This window comes from Lindgomyces ingoldianus, assembly GCF_010093535.1.
Source record: "Lindgomyces ingoldianus strain ATCC 200398 unplaced genomic scaffold BDR25scaffold_40, whole genome shotgun sequence".
Lineage (NCBI taxonomy): Eukaryota > Fungi > Ascomycota > Dothideomycetes > Pleosporales > Lindgomycetaceae > Lindgomyces > Lindgomyces ingoldianus.
The window spans coordinates 566,271-581,903 of record NW_022985201.1 but is presented as its reverse complement, the minus strand read 5'-3'; the positions used below and the strand labels follow the sequence as shown (position 1 = coordinate 581,903).

The following is a 15,633-nucleotide window of genomic DNA, read 5'->3' as shown; positions in this document are numbered from 1 at the left end:
TTTGCTAGGACCATCGCCACAGGCCCGCTTACATGCCTCTTCCATGATTGATTGATCGTGTGTGTAGTGATGACTATGGAAACGAGAGCCGCAGGGCATCTATGACGAATCCTGCGATGGCGCCGGGGCTTGGGTCGTCATAATTGTTGTAGCAATGTTTATAGCTATCAGAAGGGTGGTATGTTGCCGTCGGGTATCCCAGCCGAGTGCTACGCGTAATGGTAAATTTAGGATTCAAGGTCCGCGATTGGCCTTGAGGCCAGGCCGAGGAGAAGTTGTAGTATAATGCGCCGTGGATGGAGTCATCTCGTAAGCTGTTGAGGAATGGGTACACTACAATAAAATCCAAAGTGTGCCGACGCATTTATAGCGTAAGTGCACAGGGCTACTGAAGCATTAGTCTTCAGACTTAAACTTCTAGGCCCGTGCATCTCTTCATAGTAGGTCTGCTCTACAAGTACGATCAAAGTGGAGTTAATGACTGGGTCGCAAATTAAGAAGGTCCCCAAAGTTTGACGGAGGTGGCTACTAACAGTCTGAGCAAGCACCCCAACCCCCTAGGGCACTATATCTCTGTATACATGCCCACCTCCCCACTCGAACTCAATCTAGTCGTTTACATAAGTTCGGGAGGATCCAAATCCTTAATTTGGATGCCCTTTTACAGAGGCTTTGAGAAAGTCGATCAGGGAGGTATTAAGACAACCCGCATTGATAATAGAGGTAGGAAGCGTGAAGTTGGCTGGCGAAGGGGGAAATACCCAAGCTGGGTTCGTGCCGTTCGTGGTTGTTTAATTACGATGCTCGCGAGGAGCCTAAAATCAAAGTGTTAAACTAGGTGCGACTTGCCGCAGAAAATTATCCAGATAGCATTCGAGCAGCGCTGAAGAACTTCACGGTGCTCACAGAAGTCATGCTGTACTCATTCAGGAACCTATGTGAGCCTAACAAGGCTAGCACTCAGCCGCTGTGCCCGCACCCAACAGCCACACCTCCAATCCAGCAAGAGTCGGACGGCTTGACCGGCCGGAGCGCCTGAAAACCGCAATCACCAGGACCTGACCGAAGTTTGTGTCTAGAAAGCTTGGATTCACCAAAGAATGTTGGGGTAGCAGTGCTGTTGAGGAAAGTTGTCCGTGATTGATGCTCCGGAATTCGTTCCATAAAAGTACGCTGCTGACGGAGCTTGAAGGAGTCAAGGAGGCCAATGTGAATAGTGACATCTTCTTGTGCCAGGGGGGTGTTATGTGAAAGATGGACATCACATCCAGAGGGTAATTAAGGTAAAAGAGAAAGAGCTAATAAGATACTAAAGTGGAGCAATAATTCGCGGTAAAAAGACAGTTGATTTGATGAGTTACTTCATGATGGTGCCTACCACAAAGCATCGACAAAAATAATCGATCTTGCAAACCCGTGGCTCAAATTAAGAACGAAGGCGAAAAGAAACAACCCTCTGCCAGAGTCGTACCTATCTCGCATACTGTTACTCACTGGTTAGTTAGTCATACCTTCGTCTCTATGTAGGTCTAAACACACAGTGTCCTCGAATAGGAGTAGAGGTATTTACCTTGCTTCCTTCAAAATGTACCACAGATTTAGTTGTAGAGTGGATTTGATAAACTTGGTAAGTGAAGGTGGGGAGGGGAGAGAGCACAAGAGGTTTTAGATGATGGTGAGGGAATGGAGAAATGAAGCTTCAATCCTGCATTTTGCTTAATTTGGCGCTAGCTTAGCTTTAACTGTTTAGTCTCCTGTTAATTTCAAGTTTCCATCATCTACCGTCCCTGGTATCATTTTTTATTCATTTTTTAAATCACGATGCCCATGAGCATGTCAGAGATGATCAACTGTACATATAATCTCGGCTCACGGCAGAACTATCCAAATCTCACGTCCAAGAAGACAGCCACACGTGTTTGGGACGGGTGGTGTAGGATCTCCTCCTATCGATGGTCCTCAAAATATCCAATTGTGATTGCTCATATGGCGCCTGTTTGGCTTTGCACATGTACGCGCAAATGAACCTTGGACGCGCTCTTCGACGAAATTCACAGTGTCTGGCAGTAATGGTTCAGATGGTGCTTCTGCAAGTTTCCCTATGTCCTTCATAAAATGCTTTCACAGTAGTACTCTGCCCTATTTCTAGCAATGACCCCTGCGTAACCAGCTAGCCCTATAACAGCTATGAGGTGAGAAACGAAGCCTCATTAGTTAGACGCGCAGGAATTACCGCTTGATCACGCCTAGCTAACAGATAACGAATATATACTGTGACGAAATGAAGAGACCGCAACGTCCATGACCAAGAAGGCCGTTGTTGCTGATGTTGAGACCAGCAAAGTAGCTATAGCCGCTTCATTGGCCCGCTAAGCCCCGCACTAACATACTAGCTAGACCAGCAACTGGGGCAATTTGAAAGCTCAGCTTTCTTGACATTCTCAAGGCTAACCCTCCATGTTACATATCCCCTAGCCCTCGCTTTAAAGAGCTTTTACCCTTTGTCTTTGAATATGGACACTAAAATTCCCAGCTACAGACATGTGACTTTTCGCCTTTGCGATTACATTCCTAATCAATATCGTGCAGATCGTGCCCCCCTTACATTTTGCAAGACACTCTATGACCTCGGAATTTAAAGAGTATATCGGACCCAGCAATACAACCCCATTGATCTCGAAGCTCCCCGACTGAACATAGTATGATGGGGCGAGAGATGCATTCGGGCTTAAATCTTCATGACTTCCCGGACTAGTCAGTATCCACACCTGACCCTGTCATCCTTGATATTCATAGGAATTTAGTATAGATGCCTGCCGGGTATGGTGACGTCGTGGCCATGGACATGAAGGCTCGTCAATACCTAGGCCAGGAGTATTCGACGTTTTGGGGTGGCTCAGATGATAGAACACATGACAGAGGTTTATCTTACACGGTACACCCACAGAGTCTTTGATTGTGTGGTGCCGGCTGATAGATATAACTCAATTCGTCTTTCGATATCGTTTATAATATCATTGCAAGTAAAGGCCTCTTAAGGATACCTCCGCGAGTTCCTGATTACTCCTACTGTCACCCCACTGATTACGGTATTCGACATTCAGCCTTTCGACGTTTCCCCTCTCAGTGTACCATCACCAGGTTGGGTCTACGTTGACCTTTTTTAAGATATTTATATTGAAACTGGCGAAGTATTGATCTAATGGCCTCCGTCGCAGTATTCCCACCGAAAGGAAGTCTGATAAAAACTCTTTCAGTTACTTTCACATAAATAGTATCGACAAAGACTTCAATGGCAATTACTCTACCTTGTCGAGGTACTTTCACACCGTGGCATGGATAAGTCGAAAGAACCGCAGTGTAGTATGGATAATTGGGGGGGATAACAGCTCACGACTGATGAGACGAATCGAACGGCTCAGCTACTTGCTTCCTGCCCCACTCCTACCACTATTCTCGCACACTCATAAGGGTCGACGAAATTGCTGGGAGACAGCGAGACTACCTTTGTAGGTTGGAGCCACAGCGCCACATACTCAGAGTTCAACACCGAGGCTGGCGAGCCGCTATGCGAGACACGCTTCGGTGCATCACTTTTCTTCGGTTCAGGGTGGGTAAAATCATATCGGAACTTCAAGAGTTGGCTAGGTAGGCAGGGCATGGAGCTCGGATGCTCGGAGATTGTGAGCCTAGATATACTTGAGATAAGGTTGAGCCTTACTTTGGATCGACTGCGGTGCTTCTTTTCTACATTTTCACTATTGCTGCTGTAGATTTTAAGGTAGTTTACCTGCTACCCAAATTACTACCGTTCTCGAAACAAAGGCTCATACTTAGAGACATTTTGCATAGATGGTACGGCGGCTATCACAAGCTGTCCGTCATTGTGTAGATATACGAGAATTTCCTCGAAATCAATTCTAATATTCGGATTCCGATCATCACCGCCGACCCCTCGAGGCAAAGGAACAAAATTTAGAAACAAAATTTAGGGTCCTCTTTGAATACTTCCGCAACCCAGAAGTAGGCCTGAAGAATTCGTGATTTTCCTGAAGAGGATCGCGTTTCACTTCCTTTCCCTTGTAGAGAAAGGCTAAGAGATCGAGGAAACAGGTGTAGCATACACCGCAACCTAACCACACTTTTTGTAGTAGTATATCAAAAGGCAATGCTTCCCTTGCAAGAACACAGGAGGACGATCGAGGACTCGAGGAGCTCGCTAATAACATTCACCACCCGCACGTGGCCCCGCACTACCTTTGCGTAACCGCGTCCGTCTTGGCACGCTCACAACAATAAACAATCCATCCCACCACCCAATTCTTATCGCATCTCAACACCATACCCGCGCTCCTTCAGACAAACCTCCCCAAGCCCCTTTCGCCATCTCCAGACTATGAACTATGCCGCGCTCACACTCCTCTTACACCGCGAGCCCAACGCGTTCTCGCTCACCACACCGCAGTCCTCCGCGCCGTTCGCCCTCTGAAGATGGTTCTCAGTACGAGATGGACCTAGACGTGTTGGGCATGAATTCCACGTTTGACTCCACGGGATTGGACGCCAGTCATGAACCGCAGGTGGATCGAGTTGAAAGCAGTGATATTGAAGGACCGGAGGATTTTACAATGAATATGACGTACTGGATGACTGCGGACTTGCCACTGTCGCAGATCAAGTCGAGGAAAGAGGCGAGTGTGAGAGTGGTGGAAGTGCGGGGAGATATGGGGAGTGGGTTCCATGACAAGCAAGACACAACTGAGGAAGACGGCAGGCCTATTATCGATGATGATTCGAGGGAGAGAGAATACCGGGAATACGACTCACGGTCACCTACAATGCGCGCGAATGGAACGACGGATGGCCAGCAGGATGACAAAGCGCTATCCGAAGCATCAATGGAGAATGACGAGAAGGTTATGAGCTATTTAAGCGCGCTCCCGGATTCAGAGGTCGCGGGTGCTTTCACTTCCCCGCCACCAAAGCCGAACACGTTGCAGGTGCCGAAAGCCGTGTCAAAGGCACGGTCTCTACAGGCGACTGTTGAGGATTATTCTGACACGCCACGAAAACCCACACAAGAGACCGTCATACACCACGCTCAAGAACGTACAGCAGAGATGAATTCAACAGGTTCGGATGGCCTGCGGAATCGGATTGCAGAGCTACAGGCTCGACTCGAGCAGCAAGAACTGACATCTAAGACACGAATCACCGAATTGGAGACTATTCTCTCTTATGCACGCTCAGAACTTGACGCCGCGCACGCCGAAAATTACAAACAGCAGGAACAAATCACTCGTCTCCGCGAAGAGAACGACGGGAGGAGGCAAAACCAGGAATCAGCCATCGAATCTATGGGGGAGGGGCTCAAAGAGCAAGAGTGGGACTCAAATGCTAGAATGCAAAATTTCGGGGAAGGATTGCGTTTGCAGAATCTCACCAAACTGCAGAACCAGAAAGAAGATTTTGAGCAGCAATTGACAGCCAGCGAAGAGGCGAGACGGGCAGCTGAGCGAGACCTCGAGCAGAAAGAAGGTCGCCTCGCATTGTTGCAGAGTGAGTTAGAGGACACGAGGCAGTCGAAGGAGCAAGAGCTTCAAATTCTTAAAGATTCCCAATCAGCAGAGCAGCAGAAGCACGAGCAAGACTTCGCTAAAGAACGCTCTACTCTCAACAAAAAGTTGGGCTCTCTTCAGACCCTTGCCGACGCCCTCCAGTCTGATCTAGAGAAAGCTACCGCTGAAGCCAAATTCGCACGGCAGGAGGCTCAAGCCAGCGCTGCCCTCAACACTTCTACCGCAACCTCAGCCCAGACCTACACCTCCCGAATCATAGATCTTGAATCCCGTCTCCAATCTCTTCAATCTCAGGTCAACTCCTCTCGCGTTGAGTTAACAACTAAAGACCAGCAAATCCTCCGCCAAATTGAAGATCGAGAATGTCTTGACCAGCGCCTCCACACTGCACAAGGCCGAATCGAAGGTCTTGAAACAACCATTTCCACGCTTCGCCAACAACTCTCTGATGCGCATCGGGAGAGCTCGAAATCACGGACAGATGTAGAACGCTTTGAGAAGGATCTTGAAGACGCCACTGATCGACTGCACGATGCCCGTGCGGAAGCAGATCGAAGGGTTGCAGATGTTGAGAAAAGGCTCAGTAAGATGAAAGAACTGAAAACCGAGTCGGACAGCAGATTCGAAGACCTGCGGTCCGAGCACGAAGACGCCATCGAAGACCACGAAGCTAGACTCGAAGAAATCCGTGAGAAAGCCGAAGATGCTATCCGTAAGGCCTCCGCACTCCTCTCACAAGAGCGAACCGAGAAGAAGAGATTCACGAAAGAACTGAAAGTAGCGAATAATGAGCTCGAGAAACTGCGTTCGGAAGCTTCACAGAAAGCCACTGCGCAGGAAAGAAAGGACGAAGAGTCTACGGTTGAGGGGAGCCCGCCATTCCAGTCGGATTCTAAAGACGTCGAAATTGAGAGCCTACGCGTCCTGTTGCGGAAACAGGCGAAGGATATGAAGGCCCTGAAATCTCTGAATGTATCATTAAGGAGGGAGAATGAGATGAAGAATAATATCCACACGGAGCTTTTTTCTCTGCGCAAAGAGAATGAATTCCGAAGGACACTGGAGATTGAAGTTGTTTCCCTCCGACAAGAGAACTCAGCCCTGAGATCAGAAGCGCAAACTCTACGCGAAGACTTCGAGGCTGTGAACAAGCAATTAGACGAGCGAATCGCTGCGGTAATACGGAGAATAATGAAAGACCGCACGATAACGGTGGTTGGAAAGAGGGATGATCAGTGGGCTGATAGTGTTGGGAAGCTGAAGGATGAGAGGGAGTTTATGGGCAGGGTGTTGATGAGGGAGTGGGGGAGGCAGGAGTGTGGGGCAGTGGAGGAAGGGGAGAAGCAGGCGTATCGGTATAAGTACGTTCAACGCTCATGATGTTGGGACTGGCCTGTGGGCCGTTTGGTTTTCTGGGTCAAGCGTGGCGTTCAGATTGGAAATAGGATCTAGGTGGCGTGGTTTGGTATTTGGTACATGCTTGTTGGTGTCTGTTTGTATTTCATGGGTCTGTGATAGCAATTCTTCCTTCAATGCAACCTCCGTGCTTTGGGAGATTATCATACAGCATTCTTGACGTCTTTGTTTTCGAGACACATTCTCATCCGTCCTCTTCTCCGCGACCTGTACTCATCAATTACCTCATACACTACGACCTCCAACCCCTCTTCCCTTACAACAACCCCTTCCTGGCCAACTCAATCTTCTTCGCAGTTTCGCCCTCCTGATACCCGCCTTTACTCGCACACACAGCAATGCCATCCCCCAGCTCAACCTTATCCTCAAAGGAATCCCAAGCGCAAGGGCAGTGGTGTGGAAAGTGGACACAGGATAGGGTTCCGGGACATAAGTAATTTGAACACGGTGCTTTTAACCACTGTCAGCTATATGGAACGCAGCAAGGTAACAAGTGCACGAGGTAGAATAGACGAATTTGAAATGTGCAGAGAGCAATAAAGAAGTGAATATATGGAGACTAACCGCCATCATACTGAGCCTGATACCAACTACTATCACTCCTAACATTCTGCTGCTGTTGCTGCTGATGCTGGTGTCCTCCGCCGCCGCCGAACATTTGGTCGAAGAAGCCGAATTGCGCTTTAACTGTGAGGCCGAAGAGACTTAGTGTCAGGAAGAGGATATTGAAAAGCTCCATCTTGTTAGCAGTCCAAGCAAGCGTTTTGGAAATGAAGTGCGTGGTGGGTTTGAGTGTTTTTGCTGATGTGGAGCTTTCCAGGGAAGTGCAAACGAGGCAAATATGCCAAGATTCTATTTCCCAATCTCTGGTCCGCTAGTAAAAGTTCACCTGTGCACTCAAGGTTTGCGACTTCTCCCGCCTGGTAGACAGAAGAACACCACACCGTTCCTTTCCAAAACTATCCTTCAAGTAAGTCATATTCATGTCGCCGCGATCTGAAGATCCTAATTGCGCGCTAGAATGCATCTCATGTACACCCTCGGTCCCGACGGCAAACGCCAATACACGCTCAAGAAAGTCGTCGATAGCGTTGTCGCCAAGTCAGCGCATCCGGCGCGGTTCAGTCCTGATGATAAATACTCGAGGTACGGATCCATATATCTTATATTTGCGCTTCCGGGAGGAAGGCACGAAGCGCAAAACAATTGCAGTTGTATTGAAATTGTGAAGGGACGGATGGGTTGAGATACTGTGACTGAAAGGGATGTTAGGCACCGCGTCACGATCAAGAGAAGATATAGTCTACTTTTGACTCAGCAGAGTGAGTTTCTTCCAAAAGTGAGAGAGTTGAGAAACAGAATGCTGATTGTAAGCAGGGAATAAGCATGTACTCGGCCAATAGGCGATGCTTCGGACGGCATGATGCGAATGCTTGAAAAGTGTTTTGGCGAACCGGTGAATCCTTTCAGGTAGCTACGGCTGCTATTTGTGAGGGGCGGCTCATTTTAGGGCTTTATGGGAATCTAGCGGCTGTATTGTGACCAGCTACGGCTTAAACGAAAGAATAATAATTTAAGCTGCACATTGTGGAATTTCAAGGCATCCTGCTCTATATCCAACCGTCCAATTTCCTCAAGGTCTATTTTTCCAGATCGCTGTGCCAGCCTCGGGTGGTCGAAATCCAAAATCGACAAGATCCAGCGGTGTCGCTAACCCGTTAGACTGGCCAGCTGGCTTAGTATGGCAAACTCACTCCACCCTACACCCATTAACTTGGAATCTACCTAACAATTCCATGGAAAACTCACCTCAGGGTCCCAAGTAGCCACCCACGCAACCCCAAATATCACCAGTAGCATCACCGTCCATAGGGTATTCCCACCTACACCCAACAAATATCCCGTAAAAATATCCCACCCCAACATCCAAATATGCACGGCTACCAATCCCCACAAGAAAGCATCAAAGCTCCTCCTCCCAAACCTGATCCCGAACACCTTCCTCTCGCCCTGCATCTCGACAATGAGATGTAGGTTCCATGCCACAAAAAAGAAGAATAGGATGTTGAGAGCTGTGGCGGGGAGTGCGAACAGTGAGGTTAGGAATGGTAGGGTGTAGAGAGTGGAGTGGAGCAAGCGCAGGATCAGGACGGAGAGGAAGGCGCTGCGCCGCAACATGAGGGGTCGGTCCGGGACACATGGGTTGAAGGACTGCGAGAGACCCGGCCAGCAGGTGCGGAGGTTGGGGCATTGGCGCGAATGCGAGGGCCGAGACTCGTAATCCTGGATGGTTACAACAGGCATTTTGGTAGTTGGTAAGGCTGAGGTTGATGCGGGTAGTTCGTTCCTGGCCTGATGTAGGGTATCGCCTAGGTGTCGTGGGACGGGTACTCGGGGCGAGGCGAAGAGACCAGAGAGAGTGAGCTGATGGAAATTGTCGTGAAGTTCACTGGTAGTTGCTCGTCTCGCAAGCTGTTTCTGATGCTGCGGGGTTTCTCGTATTGGCGCACGTCCTCTAGTTAGCGCTCTCCAACGGCGAACGCGGAGCAGGTCGTGAGAATTCGTTAGGTGGGATGATGAATTTGTCGTCAAAATTAAGATGTTGCTGAGGGAGATGAAGAAATGACGTAAAAGAATTTGTTTGCTGACTGTTCAAGTGAGACGGTACTTTGTGGGAGTTACTCCAACTAACTCTTTTATCACCTCAGCTCACACACTGAATAGCGACGCAAGCACAGAAGTGAAATGTAAAGGCGAGGTGGAATGAGGCAAATGAAATTTGAACAATGCACCTTCAGCTCGGCTTCGAAGGATCGACTCCATGACTTCCTGCTGCCTGAACATCAGCTTGGCATGAGGCTGTGAGCGCTTCAATCTGCCGAGGTGTGCCGTGTCGCCGAAGATATTGGGGCCGTTTTGAAGCTTCATAAAGGCCCATTGGGACTCGGAGCAAAAATGGCTGTGAAGTTGCGGCGAAGCACACAGGCGAAACACCTGATGATGCTTGGCGCCCCATGGGCTATTGAAAATACTTCTGACAGGATTTCTAAGAATAGACATGGGAGGAGAAAGTTGTTTGATGTCTGGAGAGTATCAGACGATGAGAGCCTCGACTGACAAGACTCGACGCTGCGATGCTATCGCAAAATAGCGCTGCATGCTGCCATCCCGAGGTTGACGGGCCCATGTGACGAGATGCGTCCACCAGAAGGGTCGAGAAGCTGAAAGACGCCATGACTTGAGAGAGAGGGAGAAGAGATGACAGAACAAAACCACGAAAGAATATAAGAGAGGGAGAGAATGCATAATCACTCAAGGTGGTGGAACAACGTTACCGTTGAGTCGAAAAAGTTTGGAAGAATTGTTACATCATTGAACGGCCAAACTGATGGTGATCCAACCGGTTGCCCTGTATGTGCTTCGAGGCACTGCAGTAATAGTCAGCATAGCACTCACGTCTGCTGTTGTGTCTGAGCTGCAAGCTGCACAGTGGTTCCTTTTGTGACGCGCCCTAAAGCGATAGATGGCACTGTTATGAAGAGGGGACGGTTGATGAGCTAGTGAGGGGATCCTATTGATGTTGATGAACCCCACCCACGTCCATTTCGAAGCGTTTCTCGCGGACGCTTATTTAATTGCTCTGCAGCAAGCCAGAACTGCGTGGGGGTCGATGTGCTGGGCCGCGAGGAAGAGCGGTTCTCATGCATCGCCAGCGTCATCGTCCTTGAAAGAGCGAAACGCTGAAGCAAAACATTGAGCTGGTGGTGCGCCCACTATCGACACCTGCATGGACATGCGTGTTCCCGTCCTGATCTGGGGAAGTGGTCGCACGTCGATGTCAACCGTCCAGTAGCAGCTGGCTCAGTACATTCCAATATGTGGAGGAAGTACTTGTGAATGAAGCACTGCGGGGTAGCTCGCACACTGTGTATCCTGCCTCGGAAGCGCGATTACGGCGGCGGTGCGGAGGACAAGTCTGCCCGCCACTGCGTGTCGTTCATCAAGCTCCGAGGCCGTGGAAGCGTGCTCGAGGAAGCAGAAAGCACTAGAGTGAGCAACTGACGGACAGGGTCCACATGCAGCCAGCGACCGACCACACCGCCACGGTGCCAATCACAGCTAAGCCGCCCGGTATTGCCTCGTCAGAACAATGGAAGGCGCATCATGCACGCAATACCGTAGGGTGCTGCATGTCCGTCTGCTGGACGAGCATCGTGAGCGGCTCGGAGGGGGCTCGGGGAGACACTCGAATTCTGCGGCAGCGTCGGCTCAAGGATAATTACAGTGTGGCTCCCTATCTGACGAGTTTCGTCATGCCCAGATAGCAATCTTTCCAGCCCTACGCTGAGATTGGTGATATCAAAATGGTGCAAGAGCTAGCCTGCCCGCTCACAGGGGCCGATGGAGGCCGCTGGCCGCACTGTGCAACGGTCCTAAACCTGTTCGCTGCCTTCAGGTACATTCAGGTACAGGCTGAATTGCAGCATATCGCTGAGCGCTGGGAGGCCGCCGTCAACGGCTAGATTGATTCGCAATTCACTCGGCGATGGGCGCACGGACACCATGCTGTCTCAACAAACAGTCTCGTTCGTGCTCAGAGGTCAAATGTCTTGCTGCATAACCCCAACAAACAAAGAGACAACGCTTCGTGGCTGAGATCATGTTTCGACCACTACTTGCAGGAGAGCCCCTCCCATCTCCACCTCGTGCTGGAGTTGGGAGCTCCCCTTCGCCGTCACTACCCTCGTCCGCATGTGCGATGCGATGGCGGACACGCCGTCGACGAGATTTCTCCGGAGTGCCTGTTCTGGTCACCCATTCCCACCAAATTCACGAGATTTCTAGCTCCCGCTAGAGCACGTTGATTCACTTAAATAATACTTAAATAATTATGCTTCTCCCACGGTCCTCCATCTCTCTCGCACCCCTCTCTTTGTTTTTGCTTGTGCTCCTCTGCCATTGGATCCTGGTCTCCCACCAGAGCCAAACCCATCCACTGACGCTGTCAGCTTCAGGACGCCGCAGCAAGCGCGGCACTCTCTCGCGTGGTGGTATTCATTCTCCATTCCAGGCTGCGTACCCCACGCTCTCGCTCGGCGCCGCGTGCCCTCAGAAGCCCGCCCTGAAATCGAGTTGCAGGGACATCAGCAGCACGATCCAGCACGCTGCAGCCAATTGCGGCACCTGTGCAAGCTTCCCCACGCTGCAGCTCTACCCCAGACTTCAGCCATCCCCAACCCCATCCGCACACGCCAGAAATTCACCACCAACTTGCTGTGCGGCCTGACCGTGGTGCACCTATCGTCGTGACACCTCCTCCCACATAACCCCCCTCGGCCGCCTCCTGACTCGGCTGGCTGCGTTAAAAGTCTAAGCGCACCTCCCTCCCGCTTCACGACGTTGCACATCTTCCCCCTCGCTCTTCCGTCAAACAAGAAACCTTGGGGATGAACTTCAAAAACAACACCTCTCACTGGCCCATTGGACAAGAACCCATCAATCGATGAATCGGGGTCCCCCCCCACCTTCACGAATTCCGACTCACTTCCCGTCCATCCTATCATTGCCCATCTCGGGTACATATTTCTTCTTTTAGCACCATCGGGGATCGATACGCTTGCTTATTCCGCCGTTCCTCACGTCCTTCTCGCCTTGGCCGTAAGCCTTGCCGGACCTCTCCCATCCCAGACTCCGACCTTAGAATCTGGAACCTGCAGGCACCGTAGCCTGCGACTACGAGAACGATCTTGGTCGGAGAGACTATTCTTATCGTGCTGCTGTTGCACGTAATGGAGTCTTCGATGACCCTCCTGAGTGCACACATCCAATTCCTTGTATGTTTCCTCTCGTCATCCGCTATGCGTCTGTATGCACAGCATCTCAATAAAGTTCTTGTTTTATACCTGCCCGCACGAGCTTTGATCATGTCTCGCCTGCATGGCGTCCTGCAGGGCTGTTTTTATATTTCGCCTCCCCACAGAAATTTTGCTGCCTCCCGAACCTCAACTAACACCATGATCACCTTCAAGGATACCCATCTAGCCTTGATACATATTCCATTGCACCTATACTCGAAGTTTCTTCAGCCCATCCTTCAACTGCTACTTCCCAATGAATCCCGGGTTAATGGTACTACTAATGAGAGCCGAGCCGTGCCTCCCCCAAGAGGCTGGCCATACGAGCACCCTTTCGTGAACATTTCCATCACTCCGATTGAATGCTCCGTAGTGTGCTCACGAACACTTGCTCGTGAATTGTTCGTTCCAGCGCAGGATGCCCTAGATCCAACTTCAAAAAGTCAGGCATCTATTACCAACGAAGACTTCGTTGTCATGCAAGTCGACGGTGAAGGCCTAGATGCCGGACAACGGGTACTGGAACTCACCAGCCCTCTGGCCCTAGCGGGCATGTAAGTGTGATAAAGAATCGAACTAGTGCTTAGTGCTAACGCTCCACAGTTCCATCTTCTTCATCACTACCTATTTCTCCGACTACATCCTTGTACCACTCCGTTGTCGAGCACAGGTAGTACATGCTCTCGAAGACCGGGGATTTCAGTTCGAGGACCAAACATCGTCGTACATCAACCCTAGTCATCACGGCCGCAATCACTCCTCGACCTCCTCCTTCGAAACTCCAGCACCAGGAACACCTCCACCGGCCACAATATCCGAACTACAGACACGGACATTTGCAACCCTCAAGCGCCGTAACATCATTCCCACTGTGGACCCAGGCCTGCGTCTCATCCAATGTGCTGGCCGCAGAGACGCTTCACGCTCAAATGGGATTGAGCAGAGCCGTAACCGCAATAGCATGACGAGCGCTGCTGATGACGCGCTCCACCTCGGCCTTGTTAAATGCCTCATTACACATCCATATCCACGGTTTCTCTCGCTAACATTGACTGACACTGAACCGGCGTCGCTCCTTCTTGACCGTACACTTCTTCCCAATTTCACTCAAGACATTCTCTTAGGATCGAAGGATGACTATTTAATTCCAATCACGCTCGACTTGCGCGAACTTCCAATGGAGAGCACCGGTATCGTGTGCGGCGTGGCAGGGCGCTTAGTAGGAGGCACGGCTGGCCAGCTCGAAAGCCCAGTCGAGATGAGCTATCTCAGCACAGCTCGGGCAGGCACAGTAATGGTCGGTGAAGAAGAGCTGAGACGTGCCCTTGGCGCCTTGCGCGGCGCAGAGAATGGCGTGCTATCTTCCCCCGATTAGCCCAGCTCCAGGCGGGGTCTGATGCGATTATGGGATGGATGCAAAGGCCGACATAGCAAACTCACGGAGCCTCTTTAGATCATGTGAGGCGATCGCAGGCTTCCAAACCTCTGCTCACACCAATCAGGATAAACTACAATGAGAAGAGTTTGGTAAGGCTGGGGCGGGGTGCATTTCTCCCGTCATATTTTGGATACTAGATCGACGGAACAGAGAATTGCATCCCAGAATAGTCGACTTGCGTCAGCTGAATCCGCCACCCCGGCAAGATCCTTCCAGCAACCTTTCTTTGGGCCTTTTCCCTGGCAGAGCGACCACATCAAGGCAATAACTAGTCAAAATGCCGATGTCTTGTCTCAAACTATACCGCATCTCCCCTCCCAGCCTTCACCGGTCTCCCTCGGTGTCCATAAAAACTTAATTTCCCGGGCGTTCAGCTACTACGCCACAACACATATTTCGTACATGTGTTTTCTTCACCTGACCTCCCCGTTTCAGTATCTTCAATCTCATCCGGAGGATTACCCCGCCCGATTGTCTTTCTTTGTTCGGCATGTCTTTGCGAGTGTTAGGTAAGGTTGAGGTGTGTGATTACTTGGCTATTATTCTGCCGCGCTTTTTCCTCGGAACTATTCCTGATATTATTTTTCGATTCGGGGCATCAGTTCGTTCTAGAGGGCCTCTCTCCTATCGCTCGTTTCCTAACCTACAAGATATCTATCTTATTGTACCCTGTGTCTTAATAGCCTACACGTCTCCTCTCTCTCCCGTCTCCTTCCCGTCCATGAGCAATGTCGTCATGCTACATCACTGTGCATCATTGGGCATTGGGCGGCAGCATTGGGATCCGGATATTAAAAGTTGTTTGTATGCCTTACTTATACTTCCTTTTTCTGTTTCTATTTTGATTTTTTCTGTTATTGTGCATGCATACATCATGTTGGATGGCTGTTGACAGGCACCTTGGGTCAAGCTGTAAACCTGGATAGTTCTGTAGGATTCTGCCAATACTAACAGCGATGGCAGGGGTATATTAGCACGTATCTCGGAAAAGTGAAACGGAGTGTTGAATATGACAGTATTCGTTGTATCGTTTAAGCTATGAAGTTTTGTGCAGAAAGCCAGCTTTTAGTATGAATGACAACTAACGTAAGAGCAATGCGAAGCTCCATGTCCGCCGAACTCGGCGTGCACGCTTTAACTCATTGTCAGACTAACCAAACCTCTGACCATCTTCCCCGTGAAACACTTCCAAGAATTAAGCCCTCAAACCATCAACATTCCCACTCCTTTCCTAACTTAAACAGCCCTGACCCCCTCTTCCTACCTTTTCCTTCCAACCCCCTGGTCCTCCTTACCTTCCTGAGCTGCACCACAAAAGCCTAGAGAAACAATATTGTAATAAGTA

The 15,633-nt window shown here is 50.1% G+C and overlaps 8 protein-coding genes across 8 annotated transcripts; 4 read left to right on the top strand and 4 right to left on the bottom strand.

Annotated features, from left to right (window-relative positions):
- Positions 1-1,374: 1,374 nt before the first annotated feature.
- On the bottom strand, positions 1,375-4,343 carry BDR25DRAFT_360844 (uncharacterized protein; the record flags this gene model as incomplete). Its single annotated transcript, XM_033696310.1, has 20 exons — positions 1,375-1,493; positions 1,540-1,623; positions 1,658-1,715; positions 1,821-1,880; positions 1,916-2,001; positions 2,028-2,099; positions 2,168-2,206; positions 2,256-2,356; positions 2,400-2,447; positions 2,499-2,533; positions 2,568-2,768; positions 2,831-2,863; positions 2,933-2,983; positions 3,045-3,120; positions 3,185-3,389; positions 3,427-3,758; positions 3,810-3,920; positions 3,946-4,093; positions 4,138-4,219; positions 4,269-4,343. The coding sequence occupies 20 exons, from the start codon at positions 4,341-4,343 to the stop codon at positions 1,375-1,377; spliced, it is 2,016 nt and encodes a 671-aa protein (XP_033542050.1).
- A 60-nt stretch (positions 4,344-4,403) lies between these two features.
- Positions 4,404-6,959, top strand: BDR25DRAFT_295668 (uncharacterized protein; the record flags this gene model as incomplete). The annotated part of the gene is made up of 2 exons (XM_033688863.1): positions 4,404-4,697; positions 4,764-6,959. The coding sequence occupies 2 exons, from the start codon at positions 4,404-4,406 to the stop codon at positions 6,957-6,959; spliced, it is 2,490 nt and encodes an 829-aa protein (XP_033542049.1).
- A 99-nt stretch (positions 6,960-7,058) lies between these two features.
- Positions 7,059-7,757, bottom strand: BDR25DRAFT_306841 (uncharacterized protein). The gene is made up of 2 exons (XM_033690717.1): positions 7,560-7,757; positions 7,059-7,445 (listed from the first exon to the last, which is right to left on the bottom strand). The coding sequence occupies exons 1-2, from the start codon at positions 7,732-7,734 to the stop codon at positions 7,252-7,254; spliced, it is 369 nt and encodes a 122-aa protein (XP_033542048.1). The 5' UTR covers positions 7,735-7,757; the 3' UTR covers positions 7,059-7,251.
- Positions 7,758-7,901: 144 nt separating this feature from the next.
- Positions 7,902-8,585, top strand: BDR25DRAFT_270712 (ribosome biogenesis protein Nop10). The gene is made up of 4 exons (XM_033687222.1): positions 7,902-7,965; positions 8,016-8,141; positions 8,268-8,317; positions 8,373-8,585. The coding sequence occupies exons 2-4, from the start codon at positions 8,017-8,019 to the stop codon at positions 8,396-8,398; spliced, it is 201 nt and encodes a 66-aa protein (XP_033542047.1). The 5' UTR covers positions 7,902-7,965; position 8,016; the 3' UTR covers positions 8,399-8,585.
- Positions 8,495-9,502, bottom strand: BDR25DRAFT_91502 (uncharacterized protein). Its single transcript, XM_033699234.1, has one exon. It carries the CDS (start codon positions 9,297-9,299, stop codon positions 8,781-8,783), a length of 519 nt encoding a protein of 172 aa, XP_033542046.1. The 5' UTR covers positions 9,300-9,502; the 3' UTR covers positions 8,495-8,780.
- A 454-nt stretch (positions 9,503-9,956) lies between these two features.
- Positions 9,957-10,516, bottom strand: BDR25DRAFT_306838 (uncharacterized protein). The gene has a single exon (XM_033690716.1). It carries the CDS (start codon positions 10,299-10,301, stop codon positions 10,089-10,091), a length of 213 nt encoding a protein of 70 aa, XP_033542045.1. The 5' UTR covers positions 10,302-10,516; the 3' UTR covers positions 9,957-10,088.
- Positions 10,517-13,009: 2,493 nt separating this feature from the next.
- On the top strand, positions 13,010-14,225 carry BDR25DRAFT_240241 (uncharacterized protein; the record flags this gene model as incomplete). The annotated part of the gene is made up of 2 exons (XM_033685707.1): positions 13,010-13,404; positions 13,454-14,225. The coding sequence occupies 2 exons, from the start codon at positions 13,010-13,012 to the stop codon at positions 14,223-14,225; spliced, it is 1,167 nt and encodes a 388-aa protein (XP_033542044.1).
- Positions 14,226-14,501: 276 nt separating this feature from the next.
- BDR25DRAFT_91460 (uncharacterized protein) lies at positions 14,502-15,271 on the top strand. Its single transcript, XM_033699233.1, has one exon. The coding sequence runs from the start codon at positions 14,779-14,781 to the stop codon at positions 15,178-15,180; it is 402 nt and encodes a 133-aa protein (XP_033542043.1). The 5' UTR covers positions 14,502-14,778; the 3' UTR covers positions 15,181-15,271.
- The last annotated feature ends 362 nt before the right edge of the window (positions 15,272-15,633 follow it).